Source organism: Scyliorhinus canicula, chromosome 13, assembly GCF_902713615.1.
Source record: "Scyliorhinus canicula chromosome 13, sScyCan1.1, whole genome shotgun sequence".
Taxonomy (NCBI): Eukaryota; Metazoa; Chordata; class Chondrichthyes; order Carcharhiniformes; family Scyliorhinidae; genus Scyliorhinus; species Scyliorhinus canicula.
Genome location: NC_052158.1, coordinates 74,921,036 through 74,946,818, shown reverse-complemented (window position 1 = coordinate 74,946,818; position 25,783 = coordinate 74,921,036). Strand labels below are relative to the sequence as shown.

The 25,783-nt window shown below is 47.9% G+C and overlaps 1 protein-coding gene and 1 long non-coding RNA gene across 2 annotated transcripts in view; one reads left to right on the top strand and one right to left on the bottom strand.

The window, feature by feature from the left end:
• The window catches only part of LOC119975704 (heparan-sulfate 6-O-sulfotransferase 1-like), a 301,927-nt gene extending 284,692 nt beyond the window's left edge, over positions 1-17,235 (bottom strand). The window contains exon 1 of the mRNA XM_038815514.1: positions 16,597-17,235. Within this exon, the coding sequence (XP_038671442.1) occupies positions 16,597-17,117 (521 nt within the window). The 5' untranslated portion in view covers positions 17,118-17,235. The remainder of the gene's footprint in view (positions 1-16,596) is intronic.
• LOC119975705 lies at positions 14,082-14,532 on the top strand. Its single transcript, XR_005462782.1, has 2 exons — positions 14,082-14,162; positions 14,284-14,532. It is a non-coding gene; the product is annotated as an uncharacterized LOC119975705 (long non-coding RNA).
• Positions 17,236-25,783: the final 8,548 nt, after the last annotated feature.

Below are 25,783 nucleotides of genomic sequence, written 5' to 3'. Positions count from 1 at the left end.
CCTCCGCCACCGATGAATAATGACAGCCGCGTGTACCATCTACAAGATGCACTGAAGGATCTTGCCAAGGTTCCTTAGGCAGCACCTTCCAAACCTACGACCACTACAATCTAGAAAGTCAAGAGCATAAGAATATATGGGAAACTCCTCTCCAAGTCACTAAGCATGCTGACTTGGAAATATAACGTCGTTCATTCACTGTCACTCGGTCAAAATCCTGGAACTGCCTCCGGAACAGCACTGTGAACTGCAGCGGTTCAAGAAGGCAACTCACCACCACCTTCTCAAGGTCAATTAGGGATAAGCAACAAATGCCTGCCAGCCAGTGACACCCATGTCCCAATAAACAACCAAATCTCTCATTCACCCTCATTATTTCTCAGGAGGCAGCTATACCTCACCTCTCTGAGTAATCCCTTCTTCCTATCAATGTTGCTTGTGAAACCAAAGATCGACAAAGGTTGACCTTGGTTTCTCAATCTGAAATAAAATTCATGTTTCCAAGTCAATGACCTTGCTGCCGTACTCATGTAACACTTCACATGCAAAGATGCATGTTGATGTTAACTATTCAAAGGCTTCACATTAAAATGTTCCCTCACCCCAACCCCTAGTCTTTCAGGTGCATTAAACATCTGGGGCAGGATTCTCCACTATCGGAGCAATGGACCGACGCCATTGTGAGCATCAAAAATGGTGCGAACCACTCCGGCGTCAGGCCGACCGTAAATAGCGGAATTCTCCACAGTTCCGGGGGCTAGGGCGGCGCCAGAGGGCTTGGAACCGCAACAGCCGGAGCTGAAGAGACTGTGCGAGTTAGCACATGCACAGACCAGCCGGCGTATCTGCCGCATGCGCGGGAGGGGGGGGGGGGGCGGGGGGTAGAGGTGGTGTGTCTTCTTCGCGCCAGCCATGGAGGAGCCCAACTGGGGCCGGTGCGGAAGGAAGAGGTGCCCCAACGGCAGAGGCCCGCCCGCAGATCAGTAGGCCCCGATCCCGGGTCAGGCCATCGTGGGGGCCCCCCGGGGTTGGTTCCCCCCGCACTCCCCCGAGTGCCGCACCAGCCAACCTACCTGCCAAGTTCCGCCATGTGGGCCCATGTCCAATCCATACCGGTGGGGCTGGCCAAAAGCGGGACGCTCTGCCCATCGGGGCCCAGAGAATTGGCGGGGGGGGGGGGGGGGGGGAGGCGCTGCCAATGACCTCCGACCGGTGTGAATCCCGCCCCTGCCTTAAAACCGGCGCTGGAGAATACGGCAGCCGGTGTTGGTGCGGCGGGGCGGATTTCGCGCCCCCCCCCCTCCCGGGATTCACCGACCCGGCAGGGGGTCAGAGAATCCCGCCCATAGTGCGGAGAAACTTTGCAAAAAATTTATCATTTTTGAGATTTTCCAGATAATCAGTACTGTTCGGAAAACCAGGGAAATCATGGACTGCAGCTGAACTACTGAATTTCTGATTTTCATTACTTTCTCTCTGTGCAATCAAATCACTTTCTTCACAACTTGGACATTTTTTTTTGTTGTGTCACCAGGCAACAAGGGCAGCTGCAGCTCAAGTCAGCAGGCGACGATATTTTATTAGGTTAAGGCAGATTTAGTAGGGCTACTTAACTTCAGCTACATTCTGTGAGCACAGCACCGTCATCATTTTTAGCTCAAGCTATCCTGTCGCTATCCCAGTCTCATAATCCCAGATCTTCACAGCATTGAAAGGGCAAACTCTTCCTCTGCACTCGTGCTCTCTGACTTCCCCCTCCCCTCCCCCGATCCTGGCCATGCCAGCCCCGCCTCCCACCCCTCACCAACCCACAGCCTTTGATTAAGTTTGCAAGCTGGAGAGTAAATCACAGCAATTGCAAATCAGAAGGGGGTACTGATGCCCCTGGGCAAGACAATTATCAAGATGAGAAAGTACACAACTATTTCTATTGATTAACTTCATTTTACATATATCAGGGGCTGGATTCACCGATGCCCCAGGTGCGTGTTTCTTGGCAGCGTATCGTTCGCTGGCGGGGGGGGGGGATTCTCTGTTCCCGCTGCTGTCAATTTGATTTCCCACTAAAGATGCTGCTGGGATATCCACGCGGACGGCGGGATCAGACAATCCCAACAGCCAGATAATTCTAGGCCACATTTGTAAACGAGAGATTGCCATTTCTAGAGCCCCTTTCATTACCTCAAAACATCTCAAAGTGTTTTAATACCTAATCAAGTACTTTTGAAGTGTGCTCCCTGTTGTAAAGTAAGAAAGATAGATGATCGTGAGGTCAGGTGTAATGCCTGGATCTGGTATGTCTCTCTTTTGGGGACCATGAATTGGATTAAATTTGAATTGGTTTATGGAGCAAGCAAGGAGCTGGATTAGGGGCTTGTCCCTGTCCACACTCTGAGCTCCGGCATTGTAACTCTGACAAAGTAATGAAAAAAAATGAAAGATCGCCACCAATTTTGTGCACAACAAAATCCCACAAACAGCAATGCAATAATCATTAGAAAGCACGTTTTTGTGATGTTGATTGAAGAATAAGGGTTGGGCTGGACACAAGGGATTGCAGGCACCACAGTGGTTGGCACTGTTGCCTCACAGGGCCAGACACCTGGGTTCGATTCCGACCTTGGGCGACTGTGTGGAATTTGCACATTCTCCCAGTGTCTGCGTGGGTTTACTCCGGGTGCTCCACTTTCCTCCCATAGTCCAAAAATGTGCAGATTAGGTGGATTGACCATGCTAAATTGTCCCTTAGTGTTCAAAGGTTAGGTGAGGTTACAGGGATAAGGTGGGAGTGGGGGCCAGGGTTGGAGTAAACTCGATGTGGCCGAATGGGCTTCTCCTGCATTTTAAGGATTTTATGATTTCTATTCTTCTATGATTTCATACCCCTGCTTTTCTTCATAATAGTGTGCCATGAGCTCTTTTTATTTCCACCTGATAGAGAGGACAGGGCCTCGGTTTAGTGCCTCAGACTGACAGTGAAGCACTCTCATAATACCGCAGTGGAGTGGCATTATCTATTTTTGCGCTCAAGTCCTGGAATTGGATTTGAACCCGCAACCATCAGATGCAGAGGCTGGTGTGCTACCAACTGAGCTACGGCTGACACACACGTTAGCTTGGCCATTGTGGTGATATGCATCACTGTAAATACACATGGGGTTAATGAAATACACTAAGACTAAATAAACACGAGAGGGAGCACCAGAGACATCATGACACACAGACATTCAACCAATAGATCAGTAAGATAGGACACGACCAATGGGCAGTCAAGACACACCCAGAGGTGAAACTACCACAAGGGGGCTACCCATATAAAAGGACAAGGCACACATGCTCTTTCTCTTTCCACAGGCGCCACTCAGAGAGACAGGGGCAGATCGGAAGCATCACACCCACCGCATGGAGAGAGAAGACTGGTTAGTTAGATTGAGTTATTATAGCAAGATCAGCAGGAGAGTCGAACTCAAGTAGGAGAATTGTTAACTGTTCAATAAATGTGTTAAACTTATCTCCAAGTCCGAACCTTCCTTTGACAGAGTATACATCAAGGAAGCAGCTTATACTACATGAAGAAGCATAACACAACATGGTACCAGTGAGTGCTTGTTAAATCTACATAGTTCAACTCAACAAATCCGTGACTACCAGCAACAGCACCCAGGCAAAATGTTCAAGATTTCGGTTCCGCAACAGCTCAGGTACCACGGCAACCTCAGTGCAAACTGGCGTGCGTTCAGGGAGATTCAAGATCTACCTGGTAGCATCCGACCTAGATGGTCTTCGAGGCTGAGCATTGCTAAATTTTAACCAGCTTCATGACTGAGCATGGCTAAATTTCAAATGTCTTAGAGCCGAGGATAGTTAAATTTTCAACAGCTTTGAAATCGAGCGTGGCGTATTCAGAGAAAATAAAGTTCTGCTCATGATATGCATCACTGTAAATACACATGGGGTTAATGCAAATACACAAAGACTAAATAAACACGAGAGGGAGTACCAGAGACATCATGACACACAGACATTCAACCAATAGGTCAGTAAGATAGGACACGACCAATGGGCAGTCAAGACACACCCAGAGGTGACACTACCACAAGGGGGCTACCCATATAAAAGGACAGGGCACACATGCTCTTTCTCTTTTCCACAGGCGACACTTAGAGACACGGGCAGATCGGCAGCATCACACCCACCGCATGGATAGAGAAAAGATTGGTTAGTTAGATTGAGTTACTATAGCAAGATCAGCAGGAGAGTCAAACTCAAGTAGGAGAATTGTTAACTGTTCAATAAATATGTTAAACATATCTCCAAGTCCGAACCTTCCTTTGTCACAGTATGCATCAAGAAAACAGCTTATGCTACATGAAGAAGCATAACACAACAGCCGTGGCCGATAGCAGGGTTGGGTGATGTAGCTCTGTACAAGAGTTGTGAGCACAACAAGTACATAGGTGCTTCAGGGACAGCACATGGATATCAAAACACACCACCTTCCCGGAATGGGTTTGGTGTGAGAGTGAGTGAGAAAAGCCAGAAGATGGTCTGTAACATTTTCCCTTTAATTAAGGGCGCCACATGGGAATGAAGTGACTGTGGTTTGCATCGCTTCTTCACATGTTTGCCAGCAAATGCAAAAGAATCTTCACCGACCGAGTACGTTTTGACAAAAAACACTGCTACAGGTCTCACTGCACAACTCAGAATATATCAAACTGCCTTACAAAAGGTTTTCCAAGAACCAGTACTGATCTCCCTTTCAAGCGAGAGTTTAATTGTGGAGTATTGGATATGCTGAAGTATTTCTCTTTACAGAAAATACAAAATGAGTTCAAGGAAAAAGTGCGCTGTCAGACAGCCCCTTTCATAACCATCGGTAGTCCCAAAGCACTTTACAGGATAATGAAGTACATGTGAAGTGTTGTCATTGTTGCAACATAGAGAATTGTTTTATGGAGTCTGGCTAGTATAAATGATACAGCTCAAAGTTCATTAGAACATACATGTGTTCCCCAGGCCTTTTGTGTAAAAAAATAGTTATGCCCCATTGCTCCAGGCCTCTGTGCTACCCTGAACAGTAAACATTGGATGATTATCACAGCAAGTATATCCGTATTTAAACAATCTTTCCTCAGGCAGACTGCAACAAGGCGACAGTGAAGTGGTCCCCAGCTCTGCGGAGCAGCATGAGGTAATGGCCAACTCACTGCAAAAGGCAGCCTAACTTCTTGTTGTCGATACAAAGCGCCATTTATTCCCAAGCTGCTTCAGGTATTACAGAATACACTACATCACATCAACAAGTGGCTACTTGTGAGAAGAGTCCACAAAATGTGGATAAACAGCTACACCTTAAACAGGAGTACACTGTACAATCCCCATAAAATAGGTCAGTCAGTCCTGAAGTGACTGCCACTGCTATTTAGCACGTGCTTTGGTCCCACTTAGCAGAGCGGTTGGCACACATTATACCACAGAAATATACAAACAAATAAATCATATGCTTGATAGGAACATGCTGCATGCAAAAGACAAATTAGCTGACTGTCTTGGAAAACACGGCGATGGAAGTTTTAGAAAATAAATGTTTGAAAGCTTAAGCAACAGGAATAAATAGAACAAGCAGAATGTGGAATTTTATAAAGGCTCAGTCAACAGGATCCAGTCTGCTGGCTACATTTTTTGTTCAGTGAAGATAAGAATGCAAGACACAAATATATATGCCCAAGAGGCAAAGGAAGCACACAGGGGAAAAAAAGCCTGGGCCTCAGCAAATAAACCATGGATTTTATCCCCTGCTGAGAACAGCCACAATTCATTCAGCTTAGAAGGTGCTTGTAAATTATTCCCCGTCTCTTTCCCCGTCCTGGAAGAACGCATGTTGACAGCCTCAGCAACAAGCAATCTGCTACTAAAGCAAACAACAGAGGACTCCACAACCTTCAGGCTCTGCATCCACAACACCAACATGGGGAGCCCAACAGGAAGAGACTGTCCATCAGAAGCAGATTCGGCAAAGTTGGCAATTTTTCTCAGTCTTTCTTTTTGCTATCTTGTTTTAATGAGGGTGTCTAAACTACAGCTCAAGGGTCATAAGTGGTTTGCGAGCAGTGGCAATCCTACCACAGAGGCCCATGTAATTCTGTCAACCTGCACGTAAACTTCTCATCGCTGAACCTAGTGTTGCCTGAAAAGGGCTGCTCTTACAGTTATTTCTTCACCAATAGAAGCTTCACTTTAATTCTTTGGTACTCTCAGACAAAAGGTTAATAGTTCAGACCACACCCTAGGAGTTGGCATAACCTGGGCGAACACTTTGGTACAGTATAAGGAATACTATCGCATTACTGTAGGTGATATTCATCTGATAAGATGTCAAACTATCTACCTACGTAGGTGGATATTGAAGATCCTTTGCCATCTTGGAAGAACTTCAGAGGAATTCTCTGGTGTCCTGGGTATCATTGGATTAACTGGATTGTTTTCGCCTTTTGGTTTCCGGGATCTTCCCGTGTACCGCATACGTGGTCAACAAGACCCTAATATATACATGGAAGAGGCCCACAAGTCTGGGTGGTCCTGCGATGGCCTGATCACAGCAATAGTTCAGACATCACTAGACATCATCTCTTTCCCTTCATTCTGAATGGCAATGTCTCAAATTTAAATGCCCACATGCTTAAATGTAACATTCTGCCAGATTACCTCACAATAAGCAACTGCCCAACCTCCCCGTGAAACCCTTTGCCGTCAGTAAGTTAACTTGCCTGCAGAAGAATTGGAGGTAGATGTTTGTCTGGTGCCAAGCCATAGACAACCTGCTCTGGTGAACAGGTTGCCCAGCATGGCAGCAGCGGTGTCCCAAAAACCTACTGAGGGAAGATAAAGTGCACCTGTCCCCCGAAGGCATTTATTGCTTACATAACAACACTACTCTCCATTAAAAAGGGTAATTTATTAGTGAAATTATTTGAAATGTCTTGGCACAGTGAACTACTGTCTAGATGCCAATATTGCAATTAGCATGCAATGCTCATGAATTGTACTTATATTTATCCGAGATCCAATCTTGTTCCAGTGGTTCCTAAAAGCACAAGTCTCATGAGCCAAATATAAAAATGACCAGACAGGTGACCCGAGAGTCTGAGTAAAAATAAATTCAGAGTTCCCAACTTGTTTTCCAATTAAGGGGCAATTTAGCATGGCTAATCCACCTACCCTGCACAACTTTGGGTTCTGGGGGCGAAACCCACGCAAACACTGGGAGAATGTGCAAACTCCACACGGACAGTGACAGCCAGGATCGAACCTGGGACCTCAGCTTCGTGAGGCAGCAGTGCTACCCACTGCGCCATCGTGCTGCCCCGTAAATACAGTTTCTTCCCAGCAGTCCCTCTTGCTGAGTTCTGGCACTTTTGCATTTGGCTCACAGCCAGCACTCGAGACACAGGAACTGCGACATTGAAAAAAAGACCACGGGTCTATCTATTTTGCCTTCTACCATCCTAGAAGTCACATAATGCAACAATCATTTAGTTCATAGCAAATCAATCTCTAATAATTAGTCTAGTTCAGACTCGGACACGAGGCGAGGAGAAACCCCGGCAATGGAGAGGTGTGGGAAGCGGAAGCCCAATGTCCAATGTCCCTCCCAACATACAGGGAACTTAGCACACGTCATGTCTCACGATCCACACTCCTGGGGACTTGTGGGATTAGCATGGGCCTGGCAGAATGTAAAAGCAGCTTCAATTCATCACCTCAAATTGCTCCCTTCATTACCACCATCAGTGACAGACCCACACCCACAATTGTTCCGACAGCTCAAATTGCTCTCTACACACAGTCGGTGATTAAAGCTGCAAAACCCATCACACTGGAGAGCGTTTTACCCTCACGGCTCAAGCAAATATACCATGATAAACAAAGAAATCAACAATATTGCACTCCTTTGAAATGAAATGGCCGTGAAACAGTACTGGAATGAAACCAGAACAAATATAGGAAAAGCACAAATCAGAACGAAACAGGTTTATCGAGAATGAAGAATTGGAAGGGAGTTCAGAAACGGTTCCTTCGGTGGGGCCTCTGACTACTCGTTAATCCTGCGTACAAGGTTTGGGTAGTTGATGAACAGCGCATCACAATTGAATCCAGCTAACACAACAGATTTTTAATTAACAGGTTGAAGTGCCAGGACCTGCTGATTTTAACTGCTCAGAGTAGCTAGAAGGCAATGCAGTTTATGGTCGGCTAGGCTGCGTCATGAAAATACTGTATACTCTAATGCTGCAACTTGGGGAGTCAACATCACAAGAAAGGACACAATGAAGTCATTATTCCCAACTGAATAGAAAACCACATTTATACAACTGTGGGAATTAATTTATAAATCCCAGCGTCACTCAGTTTATGGTATCACCAAAATACAAGCAATTTCTTCAGCAGACGCTCCAATTCAAATCCACACAGCAACGTACCACCTTTGCAGCAAGATGCACATGCAATGAAAGGGACTCACTCAGCACAAGAAGCCAGTTCCTCAACTCGAATCATTATTTTGTTCAAGGTACATAATGCAGCAACGGACAATTGAGGACCACAGCACGATTCCAATCAACATTCTGAGGAGCAGCACTTCCTTCTTGGTGTTCGGGCCGGAAAGTGGAGCTGAGTCCACAAAAGATCAGCCATGATCTAATTGAATGGCGGAGCAGGCTCGAGGGGCCAGATGGCCTACTCCTGCTCCTAGTTCTTATGTTCTTATTATGTCCTTATGTTCTTAACATCCTAATACTGGGTCACCTAATTGCTTCGCTGTGCCACTCAACTGCTGCACTCACAAAGGTGATGCTCTTCAGGTGATGTTCTCCACTTGCCCTCACAGATGGTTCTAAAAGATGATCCCATAGCATTACTCAAAGATGAGCAGAGGAGTGCACCACAGGGCCCTGGTTAATGTTTGTTCCTCAGCCAAAATCATTAACAAATGGATCTGTTTGGCGGAGATGCTGTGCTCAAATTGGCTGCTGTGTTTCCTACATTATAACAATGGCTGTCAGCACAGTAGCACAGTGGGTAGCACTGATTCGCATGGTAGATTCCCAGCTTGGTCACTGTCTGTGTGGAGTCTGCATGTTCTCCCTGTGTCTGCGTGGGTTTCCTCCGGGTGCTCTGGTTTCCTCCCACAAGTTCCGAAAGACGCGCTGTTAGGTGAATTGGACATTCTGAATTCTCCCTAAGTGTACCCGAACAGGCGTCAGAATGTGGCGACTGGAGGCTTTTCACAGTAACTTCATTGCAGTGTAAATGTAAGCCTCCTTGTGACAATAAAGATTATTATTATTTTCGGCATATAGGAACAGAAAAGCAGGCCATCCAGCTCCTCAAGCCTGTCCCGCCATTCAATGTCATCATGGCTGATCTGTGGCCTAACTTCATATACCAGCCTTTTGCCCATATCCTTTAATATGTTTGCTGAACAAACATCTATTTCAGATTTAAAATTAAAAGAACAACTATTCTAGCTTCAACTGCTGTTTGTGGGCGTGCGTTCCAAACCTCTGCATTCTTTGCGTGAAGAAGTACTTCCTAAGGTCTCTCCTGAACGGTAATTCGCTAATTTTTAGACTATGCCCCTAGTTTGAGAATCTCCAACCAGTGGAAATAGTTTACCAGTGGAAATAGTTTACCTTTATCTACCCTGTCTTTTCCTTTCATATCTTGAAAACTTTGATCAGAACACCCCTTAACCTCCAAATTCGAGTGAAAACTGGCCTAATTTGTACAATCACTCCTCGTAACTTAACCCCTGTAGTCCAACGATCATGGTCAACAGTCACAAAAGGTACATTTTGTGTAACCCTCATGGAGGTTACTACATTGGGACCATCAGATTTCACGTGACCTCCACTAAATTACGAGCTCCCATGGTAACAAGGGGACAGGGCTTCTCCTTGACAGAAGATTAGATCACGATGATGAAAACCCCGACAGACCCTTTGGGGAGTGGAGATCTTGTATGTCGCAAAATAACCTAACCATTGTTTTCTGTCTGCTTGGTCAATGCATGGTACTTTAGCAGTCTCTACAGCACTGGACAAATGTAAGGCTTTGAAATCATCTTCTGATTTGTGAAATCATCTTCTGGTGTGTGTCCACCAATAACGTTTGAGACACTGACAGTTCGAAGCCTCATTAAAAATGTGTAAGGTCTCAGAGTGCAGAGGGAAGGAGACAGGTGACTAAGGACAATGTTTGAATCCACTATCCACAAGGTGGATAACAAGTACGACAAGGCCTACTGATATTAATAAGCAGTTGCCTCAAGTTTATTATCACAAAACAATCCATAGCGCATTGCTTTATCTCAGCAACCCAAGAGGTGTCACACAAGAACGCATTATATTATTAATGAGACAGTGCTCATTAAGCTTTGTCTTGTTAACAAACCCCCAAAACACTATTTCAGGTCATTGCACAAATGTTTTGAATCGAAATGAACTGGGAGAGACATTATAGGTCAAACGGCCTTTAGTTTAAGCCACTTCGGCTCACAGTGTTGAGTTAGGATGTCATTTGACCATTGGGTTACAGGACACTATAATCAGAGGCACTGGTTTACTGTGAATGCATATGTCAACCTCCATGGAGTTCTGTATTCTGTCGACAAATTCCATGGATTTTAACCAGCATTCTGAAATTACACACTCCAATTGTAGTATTTGCGTTTAAAAGGATAAATCAGTGACTTCGCTTATGATGTACAAAGGGGCTACTATTCATCAGGGGACAGGCAACCAGGCTATGGGACTAACCATTCCATTCCATGGGTGTACAGAATTTATATTTTCTGATCCAATTCTTTGGAAATGGTATTCCACAATTCTACCTATTATTAAAATGTAAACCAAAGCAAAGGATGTCACGGTGTCACAGTGGTTGGCCCTGTTGCTTCACAACTCCAAGGTCCTCCAAGGGCAGCACGGTAGCATTGTGGATAGCACAAATGCTTCACAGCTCCAGGGTCCCAGGTTCGAATCCCGGCTTGGGTCACTGTCTGTGTGGAGTCTGCACGTTCTCCCCGTGTGTGCGTGGGTTTCCTCCGGGTGCTCCGGTTTCCTCCCACAGTCCAAAGATGTGCAGGTTAGGTGGATTGGCCGTGATAAATTGCCCTTAGAGTCCAAATTTCCCTTAGTGTTAGGTGGTGTTACTGGGTTATGGGGATAGGGTGGAAGTATGGGCTTGGGTAGGGTGCTCTTTCCAAGAGCCGGTGCAGACTCAATGGGCCGAATGGCCTCCTTCTGCACTGTAAATTCTATGTCCCAGGTTCAATTCCCAGCTTGGGTCACAGTCTGTGGAGTCTGCGTGTTCTCCCCGTGTCTGTGACAGTGATAGCCCCTCGTGCTACTGTGCTGCCTTAATTGGGAAAAAAATTGGGTACTCTAAATTTATTTAAAAAAAACAAGGGGGGGGATTCTTTTACCAAAGATTTACATTTAAACTGAACACCCCGAGATGCAGCTGTAAAAGCTCAACCTTTAAGGTGGCACGTGGCACAGTGGTTAGCACTTCTGCCTACGAAGCTGAGGACGTGGGTTTGAATCCCGGCCCTGGGTCACTGTCCGTGTAGAGTTTGCACATTCTCCCTGTGTCTGCGTGGGTTTCGCCTCCAGATTAGGTGAATTGGCCACGCTAAATTGTCCCTTAATTGGAAAAAAAAATAATTGGGTACTCTAAATTTAAAAAAAAGCTCAACCATTATTCTATATGTTATGAGTTGAGGCGCTCCTTCCAAATGTGACTATCCTGCAGACCACATCTCGTTTGAACCTTGTTTACGATCCTGTTCAGAGTGTCAAGATTGCTGTTATTTGTTCGGTTAATGCTTTTTGCCTTTCCGTTATCCCAAAGATGTTCAGACAAGGGATGCAATTGAACTAATTTACTGTGAAGGGGACAGCGTTTGGGTAGAGGGAGGGGGGAGGGGGTGTGGTTGGAAGGAGGTGCCTGAAGAAAATAGGTTTTATAGTTTTTTTTGCTTTCTAATAATCTCTGGCCACTTGTGGGCAGACTTTTTTTTCCCCTAATGCAAAGAACCTCAATGCACTTGGACAGATTTCTGAGTGGGTTTGCCCATAAGCTGATTACCGGACTTCATTTAAATTATGTTATCACAACCTTACTGCATGTAATCTATTTTCCAACTGGCGGGCTGAAAAGATAAATCTGTTTACTCAGGGACTCTGTTACTTTTAAATAAAACAACCATTTAACCAGCTAAGTCCTGATGGTAATGGGCCAATATTTGCCAGCCATTAGCAAACTTGCTGTCGTGGGTCTGTACACCATTCAAGGTTATTAGCTTTCAGTCTTCAAACTGATATTCCCCGGTCAATAGCCATATTATAAAATGCACTCCTAATTGTTTCTTTAATATACCAATATTGGCTCCAAAGCCATACTTGTCCAGCCTTGAATATTCCGCAGTCATTGTACTCCAAAGGAACTCATCGCGTGAGAGGATGTCATGCTATGAGATGGGGGAGGGGGCAGGGAGTGAGTGGTGTAATTGTAACTAAACCCATCCACGAGCAAGCTAACGAGATGGTACAATGATGGTTTTGCCCTCCATTTGTGCTCGATCATACACTCTTATCAAAGTGGATGGTCAGTAATATTGAGCAATGTGTAAAACTACTGTTTCACTTGATCACACAAGTTCCCAGCTTGGCGAGTTAGGTTAAAATTCCCACTTTGATGCCAGCAAAGGAACCATAAAATGTAAATATTATTTAGAGCTCTAGAAAGCATCAGATTTTGCAGGCCTCACGAGATTTATTTCTACTTAGAACTGGGCTTGGAAAGACTATTTGCTCTGCTCTGTAGTCCTTCCTCTCTTCTCTCCAGAGTAACATGAAAAATTAAGTCACACAATCAATGGTTATTTTCTTGTTTGACCCCCCCCCCCCCCCCCCCCCCCCCTCCCCCCCGTTGCTTTGGATGAAGGCCAGCCGCCAGGTTTCCCACTCCTCAGGTCATGGCCACAGCTCAATCCGCCATCTGTAAACTTGTTTCTATCTGCGCCGGCCTTCAAACTTTCTCAACTGTGCTCCCTTCACTGCCACGTGCAGGTGACCTCTTGCCCTGGCTCGACTTGAGCCAAAGCTGGAGTTCCACCCTCACCTAAACTGAAATCCTGGCCATTCACAGGTGATTGTATCAATGGAAGATAAGTACATACAGGGCCGATGGCAATTGGGTGTTTACTTGAGAATACATTACGAGACACTTACTGACACAGGAATAGAGTGGAGTCAGGAGATAAATACATGAAATGTTTCACCCTGTGATTAAATCCATTGCAAGTAAAGAATGGCTCTGGCCTCTTAGTTCACCAGCTGGCTGTCAGAAATATTACGGTCACTGTAGGTTTCTTTTCAATAAAATGGTTTAGCACATCCTGTTCACTCAAACAATGGCAACTTGCATGCAGCGCTTTTAACCTCGGAAAAATGCCCCAAAATGCTCCACAGGAATACAATCAGGACAATTTGACAGCACGCCACCTAATGAGATATTAGGGTAGGTAATCAAAAGCTTCATCAAAAAGCCTGTTTGAAGGGGCACCTTCAAGGAAGAGAGAGAGATGGCGAGACGTTGGGAGAGAACTCCAGTGTCTAGGACCCAGACCCGAAGGATGGAGTGATGCAAGAAGCCCGAATTAGACGAGCACAGTTTTGGGAGTATCATCGTGTTGGAGAATGTTACAGAGGTTCGGGGAAGGCAACATTTGAAAATCAAGATGAGAGTTCTAAAATTGAGGCCTTGCCAGGTAAACGTACAGCGTAATTTCCACATGCCTCCATCACACACGCCCCATGTCTCCCTTTTACATTCAGTAAAAGAAAGGTCACAACAATTAAACTTGAGTCTAATAGATTTGGCAAATAACTCTATATGAAAAGAAAAGAGAGCTCCCCTAATGGTTTCACGAGTAAGCACATTGCCCTTTGAATAGAATAAACCCACGAGAGATTAGAAAAAATCCCCGTTGCAGTCTTCTCGCTGTCCGAGATCAGCTAATCTCAGCTGAGGTGGCAGTAAGGAGATGACAGCATCTTTTAGGAGAAGCTGCGGCTGTAAAAGATGTGGAACTGGTAGGTTTGCAGCTGGCTGAGGAGAGGAGGAGGAGGGCTAAAGCTTCTTCCGTCTGGTAAGAAGCTGTTTATAACCCTTCCAATGGAGGAGAATGTCACAGATTTTTTCTTTGAATAACAGGAAATACACAAACTGCAACAAAAATTACCACTGATGAGGCAAAAAAAAGAACGAGAGGCATCGCCACCGGTGGAACTTGAACACAAATCTAGGGCAGGACAGAAAATGTAAAGCGAGGACCATGCTTTCATGAAGTACACTGAGAGATTACAATGTAGAAATCTGCTGAAATACAGGATTATCTAAAGTCTATTGTTACAAGGTAGTGGTATACAGACACATATGAATTAAAAACATCAGCATACAGTATGTCTTTCCTCCGCTTGGGAGTATCTTAAACCATGACAAAAGGAGGAAAGGGCGATGAGAAGTGGAACGAACAGATAATTCAGATACAGACAAGTGGGCTTGTTATGCTTGCTTGGCATTGTCGAAACAAAGCTTTTAACTGCCCCGGGGGCTCCCAAAGTGCTGGAACCCACTCGTCCACACTGCATAATGTATTCCAAAGCACACTTTGAGTGTTAAAGCAGACTTGCTGGCAGCTGACCTTCCTCAATACCTTGGAATTCTCCTGAACAGGACGGCTCTGCCTTTACGGGAAGACTGGCAGGGCTTTTGAGGGGTGCGGGGTGGGTTTGGTGCTGGTGGTGAAAGGGCTGAACAATTATAAATCAGTAATCTAAATATGCTTTGTGTTACAGAAGGCAGCGGTTAACGCTTGTAGCTCATGTGCTGCATTTCTATACAACTGGGGTTGGGGGGGGGCGGGGGGGGGGGGAAATAAAATCAGCCTCTTGAGATAGGTGTCTGGAATGACAGGGGCATAGCTCTGCCTGAGTACTATTAGCAGCATAACTGAGGATGTGGAGACAGCCACAGGCAGCTCAGTAGCAGAACAAGGTGAACGCATCAAGGAGGTATTGCCTCCCCAATGTAAAGTCTTCAAACTTAGTCCCTTTGGTAAAATGCATCACTGGCACCAACACCTCCCTAATGGGGCATCCGCTTGATGGCTATGGGAGCAAATTTTGCACACAAACGACTTGGTGACACAACCATTGATGCGGCATTATGCACCCTCAGTCATTAAACAGTTAAATTGTTTTGCAAGACAGCCAACAAGGGGACAATGCCACACTCACATTATATGTCAATATTAAATTGACAGCCAACAAAGAAATGATCCAATTATATTGTCACATAAAGATACTTTTTTTAAAAAATAGGTTTTAATTTTTAAAAAAAGAAATCTATTGTACTGAAACACCGCCTCTGGTCGTGCCAACAGCACAGGGACATACTTTTAACAAATTCTTTGAATGGAAGGGTCAGGATTTCTGATCTCGACTGTGACCAGCAACAAATGTCACAACTAGCTGGGAGCAGAGAGCAATAATTTCCTCCCAAATTCAATCGGCCCAGGGCCGCGTGTGTTTGCTCTCCTTCTGCATTAATTAATGTATTTAAAGCAAGGTTAGGGGTTGATTTTTTTTAAATGTTTGCCCTTAATGTCGAAGCCTGTGTCCACCCCCGCCACCACCTCCAAAGACTACCTGGATTTGAATCAAACTTAACCTACCAGATGTACACAACGCGGGGGGGTGGGGGGGGGGGGGGGGGGTAGGGCAGGTGGGGATTGAGAAGGTAGATAGATGTACTACTCCCCCTCTCAAAGTTAGAAGGTGATCATTGTGAAGTGGGCAAGGCTGAGGGGGTGAGGCTGAGGGGGGGGGGGGCTGAGGGGGGGGGGGGTGAGGCTGAGGGGGGGGGGGTGAGGCTGAGGGGGGGGGGGTGAGGCTGAGGGGGGGGGTGAGGCTGAGGGGGGGGGTGAGGCTGAGGGGGGGGGTGAGGCTGAGGGGGGGGGGTGAGGCTGAGGGGGGGGGTGAGGCTGAGGGGGGGGGGGGAGGTGAGGCGGAGGGGGGGGGGGTGAGGCTGAGGGGGGGGGGTGAGGCTGAGGGGGGGTGAGGCTGAGGGGGGGGGTGAGGCTGAGGGGGGGGTGAGGCTGAGGGGGGGGGTGAGGCTGAGGGGGGGGGTGAGGCTGAGGGGGGGGTGAGGCTGAGGGGGGGGTGAGGCTGAGGGGGGGGTGAGGCTGAGGGGGGGGGGAGGGTGAGGGGGGGGTGAGGCTGAGGGGGGGGGGTGAGGCTGAGGGGGGGTGAGGCTGAGGGGGGGGGTGAGGCTGAGGGGGGGGGTGAGGCTGAGGGGGGGGTGAGGCTGAGGGGGGGGGTGAGGCTGAGGGGGGGGAGGCTGAGGGGGGAACTGGAGGGGGGGTTCTAGAAGAAAATCTGAGTGCAGCTTAAACAGGCACAGATTGTTGTTGTTGTTGTTGTGTGATGGGGTTTTGGGGGGGGGGGGGGGTGGTGGTTTGCTCACCTGGAAGTTCTGCTCTTGTTTTCCCTCTTGTTGAGCACTCCGGGCACGCAGTTGGTGAGCTCGGTCCAGTCGGCGTGTAAGCCGCAACTCCAGCCGGTGGAGAAGCGGGAGAAGAGCCAGGTCTCCCTGCGGTTAGGTCGGTAGCAAGTGCACTTCTTCTGGCCCGGCTTGCACTCGCAGGGCACCTCCAGCTTGACGTTCTGCACCAGGTGCCGGCCGAAGGTGGTGCCCCCGGTCTTCTGGATGTGCAGGAAGACGATCACGTCCTCGCCCTTGATGTCAAAATCCACCGTCCTCTCCAGGTCCAGCACGGGGAAATAGTATTTCTTCACGTAGTGGGGGTCGGGGGTAGGGAAGATGTCCACCGCCTCCTCCTGTTGGAAACCTCGGGGTCCGGCGATCCTGCAGTTGGTCCCTGGGCAGACGTACTGGAAAATGATTATCATGAAAATTGCGGAGCCAGCAATAATCAGGATGAATTTGTTGGTCCTTTCAACCATGTTCCTTACAGTGAGTTTCATGGGTTACCATCTCACTGTGGAGATGCACAGAGGGCTTTGGAAGAAATGCTTCCCCAGCCGGTCAATGTTAACTGGATGTGTCCCCCCACCTCCCCTGCCACCCCACCCCCTCCCTATCTCTCCCTCCCTCCCCGCCACCTCCTCCTCCTCCACTACCACCTCCTCCTCCTGTTTCTTTTTTCCTCTTCCTCTTCGGCGGAGGGGAGTACAGGAGAAAGCGAAGCAAGCAGCCCTCCCCCGGCGTGGCCAGGGCTGTGATGCGTTGGTTATTACAACGGAGCTGAAAGTAACCAGAGTGAAACTGACCTGAAAGGGGAAGGGAGAAGAGGAAGGAACGGAAAGGAAGAGGAGGAGGGGGTGGTACAGAGAGAGAGAGAGAGAGAGGCTTCTCCTGTGCTCAGACTGCGGGCGGGCCGGCTCAGTGACAGCGCACACGCACGGTGCACAGACGGGCAACATGCATCTCCCAACACACAGGCACCGGGGAGGCTGAGACTACCCCAACTACTCTGTCCTCATCACCATTCTCTCCCCCCCCCCCTTCTCTCTCTGCAATCTGAGCCCAGCATGCACAGCGACCACACAAAACACACACACACATTCACATATACAGCTTCAATCTGATAGGGAAAGAGGAACAAGAGGGCCGAGGGGAGGAAGCGTTCGGCAGGCACACACACACTTAGGTTGCCGTGCACGGCCGCACCAAGTTGGGAGCTGCACAACTTGTGCATCTCTCTGTCTGGCAGCAGCAGCCCCCAGCCCTCTTCCCCAAGTCCTGTTGGACTCCAACGTCTCTCCCCCTCTCCTAAGATGTTGCTGCATTTTTGCTCTCTTCCCCCCCCCCCCCCCCCCATCCATCCCATCTCATCTCAGTTTTTCCTGTCAGTTTATTTCAGATTTCCAGCATCCGCAGTATTTATTTTTTGATGGTGTTTCATTGGCTGCCACTTTCCCAGGAATTTTCGCAGACATTGAAGCTGTTCTATTATTCCCCCCTCCTCTATTCCCCCCACCTCTATTTCCCCTCCTCTATTCCACCCACCTCTATTCCAACCCCCCACTATTCCACCCTCCCCCCCCCACCTCTATTCCACCCCCCCCCCCCACCTCTATTCCACCCCCCACCTCTATTCCACCTCCCCACCTCTATTCCACCCCCCCACCTCTATTCCCCCCACCTCTATTCCCCCCACCTCTATTCCACCCACCTCTATTCCAACCCCCCACTATTCCACCCCCCCCCACCTCTATTCCACCCCCCACCTCTATTCCACCCCCCACCTCTATTCCACCCCCCCCCACCTCTATTCCACCCCCCCCCACCTCTATTCCACCCCCCCCCACCTCTATTCCACCCCCCCCACCTCTATTCCACCCCCCCACCTCTATTCCACCCCCCCCACCTCTATTCCACCCCCCCCACCTCTATTCCACCCCCCCCCCCACCTCTATTCCACCCCCCCCCCACCTCTATTCCACCCCCCCCCCCCCCCCCCCCAAGGGATTTCCGCTCCTCACTTTGGACTCGAGGCAGCAGGCGGAATTTTAAATGAGGTGAGCCGCCGCAAATTCCATTGACTTCGGTGGGACTGGAAAATCCCATTGGCAGAGAGCGGCCGTAAACTTCCACCCCATTAACTCTGCTTCTCTCTCCACAGACACTGCCAGACCCGCAGAGTATTTCCAGCATTTTCTGTTTTTATTCCCTTTCAATCTAAATCGGTTCATCGAATCGCACTCTCTCTCTCTCTCTCCATCTCACACACGCACAGATCTTGTGACTTTGTAGACGGAGGTTAGCATGCCACTTTCTAGTTTTGGAAAAAGTATATATATATTTTTTAAATACAACAACTTCAGGGCAGCATGGTCGCCTTGTGGATAGCACAATTGCTTCACAGCTCCAGGGTCCCAGGTTCGATTCCAGCTTGGGTCACTGCCTGTGTGGAGTCTGCACATCCTCCCCGTGTGTGCGTGGGTTTCCTCCGGGTGCTCCGGTTTCCTCCCACAGTCCAAAGATGTGCAGGGTAGGTGGATTGGCCATGATAAATTGCCCTTAGTGTCCAAAATTGCCTTTAGTGTTGGGTGGGGTTACTGGGTTATGGGGATAAGGTGGAGGTGTTGACTTTTCCAAGAGCCGGTGCAGACTCGATGGGCTGAATGGCCCCCTTCTGCTCTGCACATTCTATGGTATCTATGACAGAAATCACCCCGAACGATGCCTGTAATGTAATGGAAACTGAAAATGCTCAGCGAGTCAGGCAGCATCTGTGAAGAGAAACCAAGTTAACGTTTCATCCAGAATAAGCCAGTTATATGGTGATATTACAAAGCTGTTAAAATGCGGGATGTGCAGCGTGCTAGTACTGGAGGGGCACCAACATGGATGATGTTGTAACAGGGATTTCCGACAGTGAATGGATGATAACGTCAGAGGATGGATTTTCCAATTGCTTTCTGCTAGTTGCCCTGTGGTTTTGATTTAGATTACACCTCACCCAAGGGTAAAATAAAACACCGCATTGTCTGTAAAATAATTTAGGAGTGTCCTGGGTTTGTGAAAGGTGCAATGTAAATGCAAGCCCTTCTTTTAGATGAAAAATAACGTACAAGAGAATTTCGACTAGTCCTCCCAGCCTGTCCATTAGAATATATACAATTCTCAATGTACGTGAAATCTCAATGGAAACTCTGTAACATAGCTGTGGGATTCAGGCAAGTGTATAATCTTTGAAAGTGAAAACATTTTTATGCCTTGCTTGAGTTGCAAAAATGGGTAGTTTTCCATTTAATTTAATAGCCATCATGTTCTTGAAACTCACAAGCACATGCGAGAGCGATATGTTTGTAAATGAAGGAAGCCGAAGCAAAATATTTCCCGACCCTCCTCTCCAGTCACCATTATACTGTGGATGGTGTGGAAACTTGTTGCCGATCATTTGTCAATCTCACCTTCCAGTCAGCTGCCAGGAGTTGTATACGGACATTTCTCTCTCTTTTTCCTTTGCTTCAAATGCTGGTTTGGTCCATCATTCCATTGGCATTGATTTCAAGCGTGAAGAACCATTGGCCCAAAAAACTATACTGGCACAGAATGTTGGACAGAAATTCTCCTTTTATGCCTCAATTTGCACTGATATTCAATAATATCCAGATCTTTGCTCCATGGCCCTCCTGTCTTTTTTTAAATCATGTTTAATGTCAATCAGTTTGCTTCCTTTTACAGTAATCATGAGAACACCAAGCAAAAGGGTATTGTTGCAGAAACATTGAATCGTAGAAAATAGGAGGAGGAGGCCTTTCGACCCTTCGAGCGTGCTCTGCCATTCATTTTTTTTTTCTTTTTTTAAAATTTAGATTACCCAATTATTTTTTCTAATTAAGGGGCAATTTAGTGTGGCCAATCCACCTACCCTGCACATTTTTGGGTTGTGGGGGCGAAACCCACGCAGACACGGGGAGAATGTGCAAACTCCACACGGACAGTGACCCAGAGCCGGGATCGAACCTGGGACCTCAGCACCGTGAGGTAGCTGTGCTAACCACTAGACCACCGTGCTGTCCTGCTCCGCCATTTATTATGGTCATGGCTGATCATCCAACTCAATAGCCTAATCCCGTACCAGCCTCCCTGGACAGGCGCCGGAATGTGGCGACTAGGGGCTTTTCACAGTAACTTCATTGAAGCCTACTCGTGACAATAAGCGATTTTCATTTCATTTTTAATTTCATATCCTTTGATTCCCTTCACCCCAAGTGCTATATCTAACTACTTCTTGAAAACATACAATGTTTTGGCCTCAACTACTTCCCGAGGTAATGAATCCCACTGGTTCACCACTCTCAGGGTGAAGAAAGTTTTCCTCATCTCTGTTCTAAATGGTCTACCCCGTGTCCACAGTCTGTGACCCCTGGTTCTGGACACACCACCCTCGGGAACATTCTTCCTGCATCTACCCTGTCTAGTCCTGTCAGAATTTTATAGGTTTTTCTGAGATTCCCCCATCATTCTTCTGAACTCCAATGAATACAATCCTAACCGATTCAATCTCGCCTCATATGTCAGGCCTGCCATCGCAGAAATGAGTCTAGTATACCTTCGCTGAACTCCCCCTAGAGCAAGAACATCCTTCCTCAGATAAGGAGACCAGAACGGCATACAATATTGCAGGTGTGGCCTCACCAAGGCCCTGGATAATTACAGCAAGACATCCCTGCTCCTGTACTCGAATCCCCTTACAATGAAGGCCAACATACCATTTGGCTTCTTTACCACCTGCTGTACCTGCATGCTTATCTTCAGTGACTGGTGTATAAGGACACGTAGCTCTCATTGCACATTCCCCTCTCCTAATTTATGTGAAAGGATATTTTCAGGAACTATTATTTTACTTGTATGCAAATGTTGATTTAGTGCATCAGCATGATAGAGCTGTTGCATGTATTGATTAGCAAGTGATTTGTCCCTCTTTTCATCCGATGCTGAATACATTGAGTCCTTGTTAAGGTCCAGCTGTGTCAGGAACTCCAGCACTTTGTACAAGTGAACATTCTTCAAGTGTAGATCGAGATAGTCTCACCTATTCTACCACAGAGATGACCGCAATGTTTCTCACTCGTCATCAAAAGCAGGGAGTTTTTTGACTCAGACAAGTGAGCTCAATATAAACAAGGCATCAAATCCAGGACCTCCCTGGCCTGTAAAGCCCAGTATGCTCCGAATTACAAGTTACATCCAATTCAACAAGCACTTAATTGGTCCTAAAGTGCTTTGGAACATCCCAAGGTCAAGAAAGGCATCAAATAAATGTAAGCCTTTCCTTTTTAAAATCAGCGGAGCTCTTCGGGGAGTTGCTTTATTTCTTATTGTCTGTGCATGTGGCATATGGTGCCAGAATTATTTTAAACCTTATTGCATTATTGGATAATCAGTAATTTCATCAGTGGCATGACATCGCACCATTCTTTCACTCAGAGGAATGATGTTCATGGGTCAACAAAGGAAAGTATTGGCGCGCAATCATCACTGAAACAACCTGGATGCTCAAAATATCCAGAATTGAGGTAGAAAGGACAGTCCCAATAATATTATGAATCTTTATTACTGTCACAAGTAGGCTTACTTTAACTCAGCAATGAAGTTATTGTAAAAATCCCCGAGTCGTCATACTATAACGCCTGTTCGGATACACAAAGGGAGAATTCAGAATGTCCAATTCACCGAACAAGCACGTCTTTCGGGACTTGTGGGAGGAAACCAGAGCGCCCGGAGGAAACCCACACAGACACGGGGAGAACCTGCAGACTCCCAACAGACAGTGACCCAAGCCGGGAATCGAACCTGGGTGCCTGGCACTGTGAAGCAACAGTGCTAACCAATGTGCTGCCCATAACTACTTTGTGTTGTCAACATCACTCCTGAAGTGAATGAAGGCAGTGTAACTTGCTGCCAGCCATTTTATCCCCCCATATTTTTCTTTGCCCTGCTCTTCCTGCCGCTTGGGTGACACAGACCCGCATCTGGAGGCGAATCGGGAGAGATCAGCTTCTCCCAGGCCATTGCCAAAACAATCCACTAGGGGGTGCATGAACAGCGTGCATTGATTTGGCTTCTGCTTCTTGATGTACCCCAAGGTAAACATCAGTTGTGGCCAGAGGACCATCAACTCAGTGAATGACGCTCTTTGTTCTCCAAAATCTGCTGGTCTTCCAGCTCAAATAATTGTCCATGGCTGAGTGCTGCAGACTGTCAATTCCAAAGTCTGGAATTACATGCTGAAGGATTCAGTAAAGCTTGGGGCAGCCACTACAGAGGTGCAATGGGGAAAAGCCACTATCTAAGGCATTTCAGACATTTGGTGCACCAAAAGGCTGGAAACCGGGTGAAACCCCTGGGTTTAAAAGCCAGAAAGAGGCCATTCAGCCCATCGTGTCCGCGCCGGCCATCAAGCACCTCTCTGTTCTAATCCCATTTCCCAACACTATTGCCCAACTTTATATCGGAGTGAACCTCCCAGGCATTGAACAGAGAGAAATTTAGGCCCCAGGCCCTCGTGAAGCATCACAGCTCTATTCGACCAAATAGACCATTCTGATGGTTTACTGATGGTTTAAAAGTGACTGTATTCACACAGGTTTCTGGTCCAACCTCAATATATATAAGTGCCATAAAGCTTTCTCTAATGGGCAAAGTGGAGAAATTGTGGCTATGCTGCATTTTTGTAGACAATGTGAAGGATATATGTTTGATTGGTAGGATTAGAATTTACAATCCCTCTCTTCATGTTTATATTATGATTAGGTTGCTGCAATGCTGTTAATTTGTGGCAAAGCTCTTAAATAGTACCCAGGATCCTGATCTCAGTAGATTGAAATGATAATCAGGAAGGGAGGGCACTGTAAACTACAATTGAGTGTAAACTGCAATTGGCCTGTAGCGGCTGTGGGCCAGGAATCACTCACCTACTTCTGCTTACTCACCCACTTCTGCTTAAGTGACGCGCACGTGTGGATGTCAGATTGAAGGTACGTCAGAGGCCCATCTTTAACACTCCTCCAGGATGATCAGCCTGTCAGCATTTGCTGTTCACATATAAAGAAAATGGAGACTTGGGCAGGGGTGAAAGGGCACTTCCCCAAAGGCCAGCACCCGCATCGCCCGGCCTAGTCCCTGGAGCTCCCAACCTGACCCCCAACGGCAAGACCCAGCCCAACCCGACCCCAAGAGACCCACCCAGCGACCCGACCCGGAGAGGCCCGCCCAACAACCCGACCTACCTGGAGATGGAAGAAAGAAAAATCCACGTGGGGGCCTGACTGGGCCTACTTCAAGATCCGACCCCAGGAGCGCCCAGGGAGGGAACAGACCACGGGACCCAGCCCAACCTGCCTCAGGAAGCCCCTGCCCACGACCCAGGACCCCAGAAACCGGGGAGACCGTGCGCGAGGACCCGAACACGCTGCAAGATATTCCCGTGCCCGCAGAACGCCGGGAACCATCCGGATCGCAAACCCGCCCCCCTAGTAACCTCTCTATCTCAACCAGCGCCCGGGACCCTGCCAGACGCGACCCCGCATACGTAAACAGCGCCCTGGTCCCCGCCAGCACCCCGGACCCCGCCACACACAACCACCTACCTTCCACAAGGGCTGACGTCTCCCATCGGATCCCAGGATCATCCAGCAGCAGCCGCCGACCGAGGAAGCGAGGGAAACACGGCAGTCTGCTTGTGAGACTTAAGCAACGCGGTTTCAAGACCCCTCTCCCTAGCATACACCTGGCAAACGTCCAAGCGATTGAAAACAAGCTGGATGAACTTAACGCCAGACTTACCTCTCAGAGGGAAGTAAGAGACTGCTGTGTGCTCTGTTTCACAGAGACATGGCTCACCCCCGCCTCACCGGACTGTGCCATACAACCTGAAGGCTTCTCAATTCACCGGGCGGACAGCACGGCATCATCAGGCAAAGCAAAGGGTGGAGGGGTGTGCCTCCTCACTCCTCATCAACTCCACCTGGTGCTTGGATGTGGCAACCCTGGGGACCTACTGCTCCCCAGACCTGGAATCCCTGACTGTGAAGTGCCGCCCATACTATCTTCCACGTGAGTTCACTTCAGCTATTATCACAGCGGTCTACATCCCACCCCAGGCAGAAGTGAAGAAGGCGCTGAACGAACTGCACACAGTTATAAACAACTACGAAATAGAACACCCGAACATCGTGGCCGGAGATTTCAACAAGGCCAATCTCAAGAGTGTACTGACAAACTTCCACCAGCACATCTCCTGTCCCACCAGGGGCGACAACACTCTTGACCACTGCTGCTCAAAAATCAAGAGTGCCGACCGTTCCATCCCCCGACCGCACTTTGGGAAATCAGACCATAAGACAGTGCTCCTTCTCCCGGCATACAAGCAGAAACTCAAGCGGGAGAATCCAGCTAAGAAGGGTGTGCAGTGCTGGTCCGAGGAGACAGAAGAGCTCTTACGTGACTGCTTAGAGACAGTGGACTGGTCCATCTTTAAGAACTCAGCGACCAACTTAAATGAGTATGCCACCACCGTCACAGACTTCATCAGCAAATGTGTGGACGACTGAGTGCCAAAGAAAGCAGTACGTACGTTCCCCAACCGGAAACCATGGCTCAATCGCGAGATTGACTCCCTACTGAAGGACAGATCTGAGGCGTTCAAGGCAGACGACCCTGACCTATCCAAGAAATCCAGGTACGACCTCCGCAAAGCCATCCGAGATGCCAAGAGAAAATATCAAACCAAGCTAGAGTCACAGACAGACTCTCGGCAGTTGTGGCAAGGACTAAACAACATAATGGGATACAAAGCAAAGCCGAGCAGTATCTCTGGCAGCAGCGCACCCCCCCCCCCCACCCAATGAACTCAATGCCCCCCCCCCCCCGCCCCCCCCCATGAACTCAATGCATTCTATGCTCGGTTCGAACAGGTAACCAACAATTGGCTGTCGAGTGCCCCAGCAGCCCATAATTCACCCATACCCACCATCACAGCTTCCGAAGTCAGATCGGCTTTCCTGAAAGTGAAACCTCGGAAGGCGACGGGCCCAGACGGGATCCCTGGTCGTGCACTCAGAGCTTGCGTGGACCAGCTGGCAGAGGTGTTCGCAGACATCTTTAACCTGTCCCT